General features: G+C 27.6%; 1 protein-coding gene across 1 annotated transcript; it reads left to right on the forward strand.

The window, feature by feature from the left end:
* Positions 1–729: 729 nt before the first annotated feature.
* Positions 730–14978, forward strand: LOC145831485 (uncharacterized). The gene is made up of 15 exons (XM_082938758.1): positions 730–814; positions 3129–3158; positions 3585–3728; positions 4600–4675; positions 7590–7779; positions 8512–8709; positions 9541–9708; positions 9957–10110; positions 10506–10626; positions 11085–11188; positions 11576–11756; positions 12281–12453; positions 12878–13044; positions 13580–13777; positions 14543–14978. The coding sequence occupies exons 1-15, from the start codon at positions 730–732 to the stop codon at positions 14675–14677; spliced, it is 2124 nt and encodes a 707-aa protein (XP_082794884.1). The 3' UTR covers positions 14678–14978.

Raw genomic sequence — 14978 nt, forward strand, 5'->3', positions numbered from 1 at the left:
TGGAATTTACGTTTTAAAAGTTTTGGAGTTAATATCAAAAAACAATGTTTTTTTAGTTTACTGTTTCAAGTAGAAGTTGTACGTTTTAAAGTGTTTTATGTTGTTTTTACTGCTATTGCAGTTTTTGTTCTTTAGAATTTGAGCTCAGCTTAACTTGAATGTAAAGTTTTTTTTAATCAGTGTACTTAAATTTTTATTTGTTGCGAATAAGAAATATTATTTACAGTTTGATTTATTTGGTAACTACTTATTTATTAAAAAGTTTTTGCTAGTCTTAAACAACACTTAATATTTTTTTGTTAAGTTTTAAGTAAATTAATACCTATTAGAACCTTTAATACGTCTAACATTAATAAATAACAGTATTTGTGTGTGTTTTTTTAGCTTTAAATGTATGCATATCTATTTTATGTTTATAACTAAACTTAACTTTTAGATAGATCTGTCGCTACTTTTTAGTACCTTAGTAAGACTCAGTAAAACTTTTTTTTTATTCTAAACATTTTTATAAATCATTAATTGCTTGGTACATTTGTATTGCTAGTTAACTGCTTTGACAAAATGTATTTATTTATTACTAGTTTGAGTATTTAAAACTAAGTTTAACCTATTTAGAACTATTTTTCTTAAAAGAATTATACCTTTATAATTGTTTATTTTCAGTAAAAGCTAATGATAACATAGTAACTGATTTTATTTAAATTTAAATACTTATTATTTTTCAGCAAAATGTTAGGCAATTTAAATATATTTTTAGTTGTGACGTCATTATGCCTAGTCAAAGTGACGATTCAACAAAAATCCCCTCCAGAAGGTTAGTAATTATCATAAATTAAAATAAATAATTTACAAACAATACTTTTAACCCTACAAGAATGTAAAAATTACTATGTGTTATACATTGTAAAAAAAATATGTAATATATATTCAAATAAAGTTACTATTTATACTTAATTTTAATTCTAACAAAACTGAATCGAATATGTAAATACTTTTTACTAAAACATTGTTTTGAAAGTTTTTGAAATAGGTTTAATTTATTGAAAATTTTTCTTTTAGTATTTTACAGCTATACTTAAACACGGCAAATTTTCGTACTTACACTTATTAGCATCTATAAATTTTCATGTTTCTTGTTAAATTCATTTTTTATGAGCAGAGTTTTTTTAAGGCTTGTTTAAAAATTTATTCTTTCTTATGATTAATAAAACGATTACTAATTTGTAAAAGTTTTAAACCACTTTATAAACGTCAACATTTTCAAGTCATTTAAAATAACATAAACTAAAACTAGTTAGTGTGTGTTTGGAATATATAATGTTTTTCTAAAAATAACAAGTATCGAAAGTATAAAAGTTGTAACTTAACCTATAATATATGTAAGTATTTAAAATGTTATACAACGTTTAATAATTTTTTTACTTTATCAAGTTAAATTTAAATTTAATATTTTTTTTTTGCAACTAAATTTTATATTTTTTTATTAAATTTTTTTTATGGTTTGTATTTTAATAAATGAAAATTTGTTTACATTGTTTTAAGATGAATATTTTATAGTTAAAAGAGTTTACACGTCTATATAAATATATTTTCAAAGTGCTTTACTACGAAAGAGTTTTAAAAATAATAGTAGTATAATTACAAAATACTTTCACAATCAAGGAAAAGCTGACTTTTCAAGTTCATTGTTAGTGGTAAACTCAGGTCAGTGGTAGAAAACACATAGAGATGTTTAACTTTATATATAATACTTACCCGTAGGTGTATGCACCTTACCTTTAACTAAATTAGCTACCAGAATGAATATGACTTATTTGTAGATGTATCAACTGTAGATGAATTTAAAATCTGCAGTTCTAGAAATTGCCAGTAAATGTTTGACTAAAGTTTAGATACATACTCACATGTAGATACATGACTAACATGAAAAATTATAAATTTTCTATATATAGTAAAAATATTACTTACCAAACATATAGTAACAGTAGTTTTATAATGCTAACTTTACAAACCTTTTTAGCATAATATTTAGCAAGTAAACCTACTAATCGCTAAATTTAGATTTAAATACGATTTTAGTAGCAAACCGTAACTTAAATTAAAGTACTGTATTTACATTTGAGTTCATTACTAACGTTAACATTATATCGGTATTAATCTGTATTTTATCAACAACAACTTTGAAGCTTCGAAGTTTGAAATTATATCCGTTTATTAACGACCACATCAATTTGTTTGACCGCATAAAATCTAAATTGTATAGTTGTGGTCAAAGTAGTTCAGTTAACTAATTATCAACTCATTTTGACTTTACTAGTTTATTGAAAAATGAGTTTTTATGTGTTTTAATTTTTTTTACCTTTAGCAGTTATCAAATTTTAGCTTTTGTAATTTTATACTAGATATAAAAGCAAATTTTTATTCTTTTTATTATTATGTTTGATAAGTTAAAGAAGTCTTACCTCTCTTGTAATGTTTTTACACTAGTTCAAACTTAAAATTTAATAAATTAAAAATAATTAATTTGAAAAAATGTATATATACAAAAGTCGTGTTAGATAACACAGTTTTTGGTTTTCTTTTTGTTTCAAAAGTACTAATTTTCAACAACTTTTCTCTCTAAAATGTTTCACGTTGTAGTTTAACTTGGTATATGAAACTTGAATCAGTTACCTCATCCTATTTTTCATCTAAAACTTTTATTTACGTGGAACTCTTAAACTTAGAATAAAACTTGTTTGTAACTTTTGTTTTATTCTTACTAAAATTGTGCATTTTCAATTAGTTTTTTATTACTTTCTTGTACAAAACCATTAATAATATGTAATAAAACTAAAAAAAATAAACTTTTTATTTCGATTTTATTAACATGCTTGTTTCAATCATGTTTTTTTATTATTTGAACCAATAAAATTTCCTAGATAGATAGTTTAAAACAAAAACTTGTAGTTTGTATAGCACTTTTATGTTTTTTAACCAAAATAGTTGCAAAAGCTTTTATACAAAAATTTGAAAACTGTACTTAGTTGAAATAAATTCTACTTGGTTATTTCCATTCAACCAATTAAAAATTTGTTTTTAGTAAAATTAATTTCTTTTTTAATTAATACACATGACTATTTTTTTAGTTACGGCCGGAAAGGAGTTTAAAATGCCAGGTTTGTTTATTTTATAACTTTTATTTTATATGATAAGTCGTTCAAAGTTTTCATAATAAAACAATATAGTATTACCTACTAAATCTTTTTTTAAATTTATCATTTAAAGTAAAGCTTTAACAAACATTTTATGATCTGTTTTTAAAAATTTTACAGCATTACTAAGTAAATATAGTTTTTTATGTTATCTATATACCAAAAAAAAAATCAAACTTAGATTATTTTAGTATATTTTACTACTTATTTTTTTCTTCTTTATTTTCAAGCTGTTTTTTTTTAGTTTATGTATATAAACCAACTCAAATTATAACAAGCAAAAAACTATTTAATTTATACAAAATTCATTGCGAAGTCTTTCACTGTAATACAATCAAATAACTATTCTATTCAAATCATCTTTCACGAAAATTAATCGTGACGTCACAGACTACAGTTACTACGACGACGAAGATGACGTGGCGGTGACGGAGGGGGAGCAGTACCAGATCGGATATCCGACGTGCGACAAGATACATCCGAACGGAACCGTCAGCAGGGCCATATTCGACGAGTGCACTTCGTTCTGCTGCGGTTTGTCAGATGATGTTGTTTTATGTTAAATTATAAATATATCAAAATATTTATATTTATTTAAAAAATGTTTATGATTTTCTTATTCAAGGAACTTTTATGTTATGCATTAGTTACTTTTGCATTCGAAAAGTGTTCTTATAATTTCTAAAACTTTTCTTTTTTGTTTTAGTGTCTAATGAATGCACACCTTTTTGTTCTTTTTTATAGTAATTTGTTTTAAATATAAGATAAACTTTGTCACCATAACATTACTTTCGTATAGTTTTTAAAACGTTGTCGGAATAAGTTGATTAAATAAAATTTTTTAGCTTATTTGCGGTTATCTACTTTTATTTTCTGTAAAACGTATGGATATCTAATTTACTACAACGTTTTACTTTAAACATAATAACTATACTTAATATGATTTTTTACTTTTTTAGTTCAAGCATATTTTTATGTACAATAAACCATATTATTTGTATATAAGTTAAAAATGTGTTGTGAGTACATAATTTCTGAATCTGTTTAAAATTTTGGTTTTCAAAAAATAATAATAAAAACTTCTTTCGTTTAAAATTTTCAACAATGATATTATTCAAACAAGCTTTAATTTTTCTATTGCTTAGGAAGTGCTTAAAAGTGCATAACTATAAAATTTAAGATTTATTCAATGATTTATAAAAAGTTTAACATAAGTTACTATTTTATAGTTTATTTCTGGTAAAAATTTTGAACAAATTCGTACTAAAATATGTAAATGTGATTTATCGCTTTTGTTTAAATTTTTGTATAAAGCTAAAAAGTAAGGAGCTATTTTACTAAATTTAAATATAACACTATAACTTGGTTTCAAACTTCATGGTACTAATAATCTAAATATTTACAGGTGGTCAAGTGTATCAAAATGCAACTGGTCTTGACTGTTGTGGGTCAATGTACTTCGGTAACCCTTATTTCATCAAGTTTGTTTCAATTTTCTACCATTTAATGTCTTTTATAGTTTTTGACTGTATATCTGGTGGATTTCTTTTTTATAAAACTTTATAATAGGTTTTTATATAGTGGTTTACAATTTTTAAAAGTACGTTTAAGCATTTGTTATTTTTAAAGCAGGTTAGGAAAACGAGTAAAAACTTAATTAAGTAAAGGACTTTTACATTATCACACTTTTAAAATTAGAAAAGTTAGTTTTACACTTTATATTTGTAAAAATCTGTATGTTTTAGTAAACAATTGAAATGATAGTTTAGTTCGATAGTTTTTTATATTAGTCCTATTGTATTTTATCATGCTTTTTTACGGTTTACATCAAAAGGTTACTATTTATTTGTAGTATGTAACATCATTTAGGTGTTATACTCTAAAATAAAAATTTATTTGTAGAATTGTAAGCTTATATTTTAACTTATGTATATCCAATAATACAACTTTTTTAAACAAACGCTTATAATTAACTTAAGTAAGAAAATATCGTTAATTATGTTTATTTTAACTACGGGTTACTACTAATAGTAATGTAAAACTGTATTAGTTATTCTAACTAGTACATAAACTATAAAATTACTACTACTGATGTTATTTGTATTTTTTATTAAAACATATCGCAAAATTTTTAAGTAAACTTTTGCTTTTAAACTAATTTATGCTAGTTTTATTAACGAAAAATTTATTTAGATTATACCACGAATTTTGTAATTAAAATGGTTTAGTTTTTGTAATGTAATTTGAACTAGTTCTGAGCCTAAAAATATGTTTTATAAATATTGAATTTTTTAACCGAGTTTATGCTTTTATAATGTTATGTTAATATTATAAATAATATAAAATCATTAGTAAAGAAGTAACAAAACTGTTATGAAACAAACATTGGTTAAACTATTATATACAAAATTTTAGCAAACAATCATAAATTAACACTGACAACACAGTCACGTTCTTTAAAACAGCTGAGCTTTATTAGAGCAAACTACGTACAAAAGATACGATTTGTGTCAAAATTTAATGAAAAAAGTTTTGTATTTCACAATTTCAAATTTTTGTGTAACATACAAAAATTGAACAAAACTTGAACTTATTGTTATAACACTTTTTCTACTCTCTTTTAGCAAATAAAAAACAAACAATTACATTGAAAATCTAATAACTTGTAAGTAAAAACATTTTTGACGTCTACTTTAATAATAAAGTATATATAGCAATTAAGCTTACTCTAACATTGTAAATCCATCTAAAACTTATAACTCTTCATTTTTAAAGAACGATTTTTATCTGATCAAATTATGTAATTATCCTGTTATTTTCGGATTAAACTTAAACTAACATAGGCACTAAAAATAAAGTTTTGTCAATTTACTGTTTTTGGTGAAAAAATTTCAAATCCATTTTTCAAAAAAAAATTATTAAAAGTTGATAAGACAGGTAAAGTAAAAATTATAAAAATATTATTTTTTCTTGCTTGTCAGTTTTGTCTGAAATTTAAAATGTAGTAATAAAAACATTAGTTTAATTATTTGTTTATGTTTTATTTAATAACTCACGATATAGAAGTTCGTACCGTATTTGTTTTTCAGAATGAAATTAAAATTTTGTTTGAAACTTATAAAATAATTAATTCACAGTTTTATTTTCAATATTGAGCTCAAGGTAAATTGTTTTTAATATTTCACTTAACACAAGTGATTATTTTAGATGTAGATATATGTTTAGTTTGTTTAAAAAAAAATATTTTATATCAATTTTCTTATGAAAATGTTGTTAGTTATGTTTTAATTATTTAATATAAGGTTTTAAAATTACGAAACTTTTTAAAACACTAATCTAAAATGATAACTAAAATTTTTTTACTACATTGAACTACAAATAAGCATTTCTACTAAAAGGTACTTTATCGTTTATGACTCATCTTTTAAAAACGTCAAAGTATTTAAATTTCCTAATAACTCTAGATAACACCACTTTTTAACACTAAGATAGTAATTTAATTAAAATCTAAAAAAACTAAATGTAACAAATGTCAGTAAATAAGTTTAACTTAAACTTTTTTTTGCATATTCTTTTTTGCAGACAATTTTCAATAAACTAGAACTATGCAGAAAAAATTTTTATAGAGTATTACGTATTTATACATTGTTATAAAAAACCTACAAAATATAAAAACATTAAAACTTCAAAAAATATTTAAACAGCTTTTATAACATAAAACAGGAATTTAACAGAAATTTTTTTACTGTTTATTAGTTCAAATCTTAGCTTTAGCTACAAAAACTAATCTTAGCGAAAACTCATATTTACAAAAAAAGTCTGCAAAAACTTTATGATTACTGTTATTTCTGTTTTGTAGCGCTCTACAACGAAAATTAGTTGACAACAGTATTTTAAAAAACTCTTAAGTTTTGTTATTTTCTTTTATAGTAAGAAATACAATTAACAAACGTGTTTAAAAAACATGCTAAAATGTAGTATTTATACACTACTTGCCCTAAAAGCACAACCGAAAAATTAATCAGGACGTAAACAGCATAGTAAACATCGCCTACTATTAAACTTGTTTTTTCAACTTTGCTAGATCTGGTAGTAAAATAAATTTAGCTAAATTCCTTATGTTTTTCTTTAAAAACAAAAAACGTTGTGAGTGGTAAAGAAGTTTTTTAAAGTGATAAACAAATTGTACTTCTCGAGGAAAATTATTACAAAATTTAACGAGTATGTTTACACATCTGCATTGGGTCCGATTTTAAGTGAAACGTAACTCCCCTAATATTTGCTGATTCAGCATTTTTTAAACAACTACTATTTTTTTAAATTTGTACCCTTAACCCAACTTACCCAATTTATTTTAACGAATATGTTCACACATCTGTATGCTTACACCAACAGGGCGCAGAAATGTTGCGAGTGGTGGACGGGGCACGGTAAGGGCCACCTCAGGCGGAGGAACAAGTACTCCTCCAACGTGGACTGCTGCGGACAGGAGAGGGTCATTTACGGGCAGCAGTCTTGCTGTTACGGAAGCTCGCTTCCCTCGGTGTTCAACCCCAGGGCCGAGATTTGCTGCGACGGAAACAGCGTAAGTTGTGACGTCATACTGTGAAAGTTGTCACGTAAAAATAAAAACTATTACGTCATAGCTTAAAGTCATGGTTGTGAACTTTACATTTTTAATAAGTATTATGCTAAAAGTCTGTAATACAATGTACCTATAAAACCTTTTCTGGTAAGTTGTAGGTTGTAAAACTAGAAAACATTATTTTCTGTTTTTTAACAAAACGTAGTCTGTTTACGCTGATAAAGAGTATATAAAACAAAAAAGCCTATCTTTTAAACAATTTTTGTATTGAAAAATTCAAGTATGTTTTGCGTAAAATTGTAAAACTAAAGTAAAAAAACTAAAAACATGATATATTAGTAATTAGTTTATACATTTTTGAGTCTATGTTCTTTATTAACCCTTAAAGTTCGTTTTGACCAATTGCCTCTAATCTTTTAAAATTCATTCACAAACAATAAGGTTAAAACGTTTATAACCACAATTGGTTACATTTTACTACTATTGCTTGCATGAAGACTACTCCATTTATTATTTGATTCTCTGGTAAAAAGTAATTTTTGATTTCTAAAAATTAGAACTGTTTTGTAACCAAGAATATATCCCAAAAACAACTTGAAGCTAAATCAACAATAAATAAAGTATAGTTTTCAATACAGATCAGAAGACAAAACTGTAAGCAAAAAGCACTTCAGTGTTTTACAAACATTGATAAACATAGTGTATCATAACAAACGTACAAATATCCTACAGATCCCGGTGTCAACGCGTTATTCGTGGCAGTCGACATGTTGTGGGTCGACTTCAGCGTACGACAAGCGGACCCAGTCGTGCCCGTGCAACGACGGAATGGTGAAGGACCTGCCTGCCGCCTTCACCGCGTGCTGCGAGTCGTCTGACGGGTACAAGAACCCCTACATCAAGATGACCGAGATATGCTGCAATGGAAATGTTTGTTTTGTTAAATATTTGTTAATTTATTTTTTCGTACAAGAACCCCTACATCAAGATGACCGAGATATGCTGCAATGGAAACGTTAGTTTTTAATTTATTTCTAAGTATTTCTTTTGTACAAGAACCCTTATATAAAGATGACCGAGATATGCTGTAATGGAAACGTTTGTTTTGTTAAATATTTGTTAATTTATTTTTTCGTACAAGAACCCCTACATCAAGGTGACCGAGATATGCTGTAATGGAAATGTTTGTTTGTATTAATTATAATAATTTAGTGATACACAATTTATTTAATCTATTTTGTACAAGAATCGTGAAATCAAAATGACTGAAATATTTTGAAATCAATTAACTTTTTAAAGAAAGTAATCCAGATTTTAAAATAAACTAGATATGAAAAATACTTTTAAATTTTAATCATGAAAAATTGTTACTTAAATTAACTTGGTATTTTTTTATATGAAAAAATCTACAATCTTTTTGTTTCTACTAAAGTGAAAAAGTGTATTGTTTTTGATAAGTGGTTTAAAAAAGTCTTTGTAATTTGTATCTTTATATGTATATAAAATAGGTGCTTTTTACGGTTAAATTTAGATTAAAAATACAATACCTATAGTCCTTTTGTTTAATCAATAATTGTGTAAATTTGTATTATCTGTTAGAGCATTTCACTTGCTTTACAAACCATCACCCTCATAAAAGTCATGCATCATTTTTAAATACATCTTATTCAGACAACTTTAACTACCTCTAACGTTTTTACGTGAAAAAATAAACAATATCCTTTATGAGGATTAAATTAAATTACAAATCACATTTCACAGGTAGGAGATGCGGAGAAGAGTTTTTGTTGCAACGGGATGCTGGGAACGTACGGAGACAACGTTTGTTGTGAGGACAGCAGGCTGATCAGGGTATTTCCCTCTGACAAGACCAAGACTGCGTGCTGCAACGATCAGGCCTACAACCCGGAAGAAAACATCTGCTGTGATGTTAGTGTGTATTAAGTATTTTTTCAGTTCTTGCCCTTTTAGCCTACCTTTAAATAACCTTACTGTAATATGCTATACTATGCTTAACGTATACCATAAAAGCATATAACGCTTAAAAATTACTCCCTTAGTAAGGTGGAATTAATTTCAATACTTAATAAAGAGAGACGAACAGTAAAAACTTATTTTTAAACTAGTTCAATAAAAGTTTGTTACAATAAAATTAGTTTATGACGTCACAATCACAGGGTCAGATAGTGCCGATAACGAATGAGGAGGATGAGTGTTGCGACGGTCAGCCAATCAACAGCGACCAGTTTCTGTGTTGCAACAACGAGATAAGGAACAAGGACCTGGACGGGACTACTTGCTGCGGAACCGAAGCTTTCTTCCCGGACACTGGTGATTAGTTATAATTATTTATTAACAACTTGGTTGAAAATAAGAGCTTATTCATTTGGCTACAAACTTAATAATAAACTGTGACTTGCTTAAAGTTTTAAAAATCAGAACTTTGCTAAGTGCGCAGTTTTAAGTAAGGTTAAGAAAGTGAATGCAAACGCACAGAACTATAGATATGTACTAAAAAAAAGATAAACAGTTTATTTACACCATTAAATTGACAATATAGTCTTGTGTAAAACGAAACCTATAAAGTATTTTTGCAATTTTTGTAAACTTTTGGTCCTACTGGTATAAATAGCTTGTATTAAATACAAAACACATGTAATTTTTGCAACGAGCTAGTTTTAACCACAGACATGGTTGATCTTAAATGCAATTAATTTTTAATCCAGGTTCGTTCTGCTGCAACGGGGTTGTTCTGCTGGTGGACATGGTTGATGGTGACACTTGTTGCGGTACCGGACCGGAAGTTCAGTATTATTACGAATCGGAAGGCGTGTTCATCTGTTGCGGGTATCTAGATATTTTGTACTTTTACTAAATTACCTACTTAGATTTTTTATTTAACATTTTTGATAACTTATAACCCCTTATTTTGAAAAAAAAATTAAGCATGCATATCATTTTAAAAGTTTAGTTAGCTTTTTTTGTTTTATAAATTCTGACTGAAGTAATCGATTAAATAAGTACGTTTAAAAAACAAACTTTGATAAGATACGATTTTGATGCGTTTAAACTTTTAACTTTTTTTAAAACCTTTAAACAATATAGTAAAACAGATTTTTATCAATCTTAAAAAACTCCTAAGCCTTAATTTTTAGTATTTCAAATTTGAATTTATTTTTATTTTTCAAACTGATGTTTTCTTTTAAATTTGTTTTCTTTCCAAAATTAAACCTTTAAATAACAAAGTTTTGTTTCGATGCACACCAGTCGTTTTCAGTGTAATAATATAACTTATCAAATTCAAGTTCTTACTTGTCAATGAAGATGGGAGACTCATGCTGCGGGGAAATTTCTTTCGACAGCACAAAATCTATCTGTTGCGGTGGAGAAGTGTTCGACAAAACTTTAGGTTTTGTTTGAAATTTACATCAAAATTATTTAATAATTACTAAATTTTAAACAAAAGTACTATTACAACTGATTTCGATAAAACTTTAGGTATGCGTGCATTGGAAAGCTTTTAAGTAAAAAATAGTAGTCTAAATCGTTATTAATATAGTTTTGTTGAACATAATATCTTCTAAAAACATTTTTAATTTATTTTACTTAGACAATGATTTAATGCTAGTCATATTCGTTTTTTTCCGAGCTATTTTAAAATATATTTACTATTTTTATTACTTCATTTAAAACAGCAGTTAGCAACAAACCAGCGTTTCCGATAACTGCTTTAAAATTTCTAAACGCATAAAAATTATATCAAAAAACAAAACTTAAAAATATTTACCCATAACAGGCGACGCGTGTTGCAACGGCTCCCCTTACTTCATTTCCCACCCCTCGTCGAAAACACAGACTATCTGCTGCGAGAATGGACCGTACGGGCCCTTCATGACCCCAGCGTGCTGCAACGGGGTGGGTTACGACATACAGGGTGGTCAGGTGTGCTGCAGCGGCATTGTGTTCGGTATTTACAGGTTTGTTTTTGTTTTCAAATAAAATACAAAGTTTTATATAATAATTGCTTCATTAGCCGTACGACTCATCAGTCACTTTGTTCACAAAACGAAACTTAAACGTGCACCTTAGCTTAATATTTCCTGTAGAAAGCATGTCTTCTTTCACATCTACATGGCAAAAATAATAATTGTTTTTAATTATAGAGTTTTTGTACTCTATTCAAGTGAGTACCAGGGTTTGCTGGTAGGTTAGCTGCAAGCTAAGTAAGTTTTATCCTTTTTGTTATTTACAGGCCGTTTGAGTCGTGAATTTGTAGCATAGTTTTGAAAATTGTGTTATCTGTTAAACATAAATGTACATAATAGTCTATAACTTAAGTTTGGATTTACTGTTACAGGTAATTTAAAAGATAATTTGTATCCACCTAAAAACCTTTTTTACATACACTTTTAAAACGATATTTGAACTACAACATCATCTTTTTTTTTAACTTTTTTTTGTTCAAAAAATCACTTCTTCAGTAAGTTATATTTTCCAACAGGCAACCGGCGTGCTGTGTTGATGTTGGTTATGACGTAACACAGGAGCAGTGCTGCAACGGACAGCTGATATTAAACCCGGAATTCACAACGTTCGCCCAATGTTGCGGCGATTTCACCTTCAATCCCCACAAGTCCATGTGCTGCGACGGCGTAGTTATCGACATACCTTTCGGTTTTTATTTCGTTTACTTGTATATTACAAAATATTTAATTGGTATGATCTTTTTAATTCATACTTATTAATTTACTTGTCTTGGCGCTTTCAATGATATTTAAAGTATTTTTAAAATTTTCAAGCTTTATTTATTATAATTCTATGTTCACCTAAACAGGGTGTAATCTATAATTTAAAGTATATACATTTATTTTCAGTTTTTTCAGTGCAAACACCTAGCAAATATTTTAAGTAGTGTAAATACTTGATAGTATCGCAGGCATAGCTTGATCGAAGGCTTTCTTTTACTTGTATATTACAAAAAATTTTATAGGTATGATCTTTTTAATTTACACTTATTAATTATTTTTTTTGGCGTTTTCATTGATATCTAAAATATTTCTAAGTAGTATAATAATAATAGTGTAAATTCCACGCACAGGCATGGCTCGTTCAAAAGCGACGTGCTGCGAGTCCATAGCGGTGTACGACCCTTCGAGCCAGCTGTGCTGCATGGGCAAGTTATACGACATGGAGAGCAAGTACAGGAACAAGTGCTGCTTGGACGTCATGTATGACGTCACAAAGAACATTTGCTGCGGCGATGAGGTATGGCGGGAGAATATTTATGTGTTAAACTAACTTTGTGAATAAATATTAAATTTTGTCAAGACCATAATTTCCCAAATGCCCAGTTGCCCAACTAACATACAAAACACAGAAAATAAAACTTTTATACTCTTCTCAACAGAACTCAATAACATATAATATTATTATTATATTTCACTTCAACTCATATTCATCTAAACAGGGCATAATCTATAACTTAAAGTATATACATTTATTTTGAGTTTTTTTTAATGCTAACACCTGACAAGTTTAAATTTTACTCCCAACAGGGCATTACGCTACTCTTTGAGTTAGAGACTACCAAGTTTATTGTTAAAAAACTTTAAAAGTATATTAACATTCGAAACTTCATACTAAGCTTTTTCAAAAAACAATCACAAAATATATATACAAAATTAAACTTCCATCCAAACACAGTAGTATTTTATTTTTATAGTACTAAAAAAGTATATACATTTATTTTGTGATCTTCCTAACGCAAACAGCACACAAAACTAAACTCTCATCCCAACAGGGCTTCATAGCCGAGTTGTTCGAGTTCAAGTACGGGAGGGAGAACACCAAGTGCTGCGGCAGCGAGCTGTACAACAGTGAGGACAAGTTCTGCTGCGAGGGATTGCTGGAAGACAAGGTGCACGAGGAGAGCGGGTGTTGCGCGGGAGTGCTGTACGACAGGCAGAAGCAGATCTGCTGCAACGACAAGCTGCAAGATGTTAGTGACGTCACAATTAGTTTGCGTTGCTAATTTTGTAGTTTATGATCCAAGATGTTAGTTTGTTTTGTGATTTGTGCTGCAATTTGTTATTCTGTGTTTTTGCGTTTTGTTGGCATATATTCTTTTTTGTTACGTTAGTGACGTCATAATTAGTTTGTTTTTGTTGTTTTTTGTGACGCAGTATACTATTGGAACATTTAAAGCCTTGCTTAGAATAAAATAAGGTTTTAATTTATTTTTTTTAATGTTAGATCAAGAACGGAATAGTAGTTTTGATTTATTTTCTTGGTTATTTAACAACATTTAATCCGTTGCTTTTAAGTATTTCTAACAGCTTTTGAAGCTAAATTTTTAGAATAAAAAACTTCAGTGGCAGCACAAGACAATTTATATTAAAACACAATTGAGAGACTAATACAAGTTGTTCATAATTATTTATCTACGTTTGATCAACTGCTTTTAAGAATTTTAAAAACTTTTAAATTGAATTTATTAAATAAAAAACTGCAGTGGCAGCACAAAAAAATTATTATTAAAATACTATTGAGAGACAAATACAAACTGTTCATAATTATTTGTCTACATTTGATCCACTGCTTTTAACATTTTCTAAAAACTTTTAAATTGAAGTTGTTAAATAAAAAAGCTTCTGTGGTAGTACAAGATAAAATTATAGAATAAAAAACTTTAGCGATAGCACATAACGTATTTTAAGAAGAGAGACAAATACAAACTGCTAAATGTTCGAATTTTTTAAAACAGATTGGCAGCAACGTCCCTTGGAAGAGGGCGGAGTGTTGCGGTGACTTGTGCTACTACCCGGGTCCTATGAGGTGTTGCAACGACAGGATCTACATTGCGAACAAGAGGAGCAAGATTTCGTGCGCCGATTATTAATATGACGTCATAATCAGATTTTATTCATCGTTCTAGATAAATTTGAGTTAAATTTTATAAGAATTGGTTATTAAACTCAATTTTTTTATATACAGAAGTTATCGATATTGAAACCTGTTGCTTTGTATACTTTTAAGTTTTATTCGGAGTCACTAAGTAAAGTTAATGATTTTGTTTTCAAACAAATTTGACGCGATGTACTTTTACTAACACGAGCTTGATAACTGTTTTTATTTTTTAGTGAAAATTAACTTTGTAGCTACAGTTCCTTGCGTTTTTAATAAAAAAAAATTAGTGATAA

This window comes from Thalia democratica, chromosome 3 (genome assembly GCF_965202585.1).
Source record: "Thalia democratica chromosome 3, ktThaDemo2.hap1.1, whole genome shotgun sequence".
NCBI lineage: Eukaryota > Metazoa > Chordata > Thaliacea > Salpida > Salpidae > Thalia > Thalia democratica.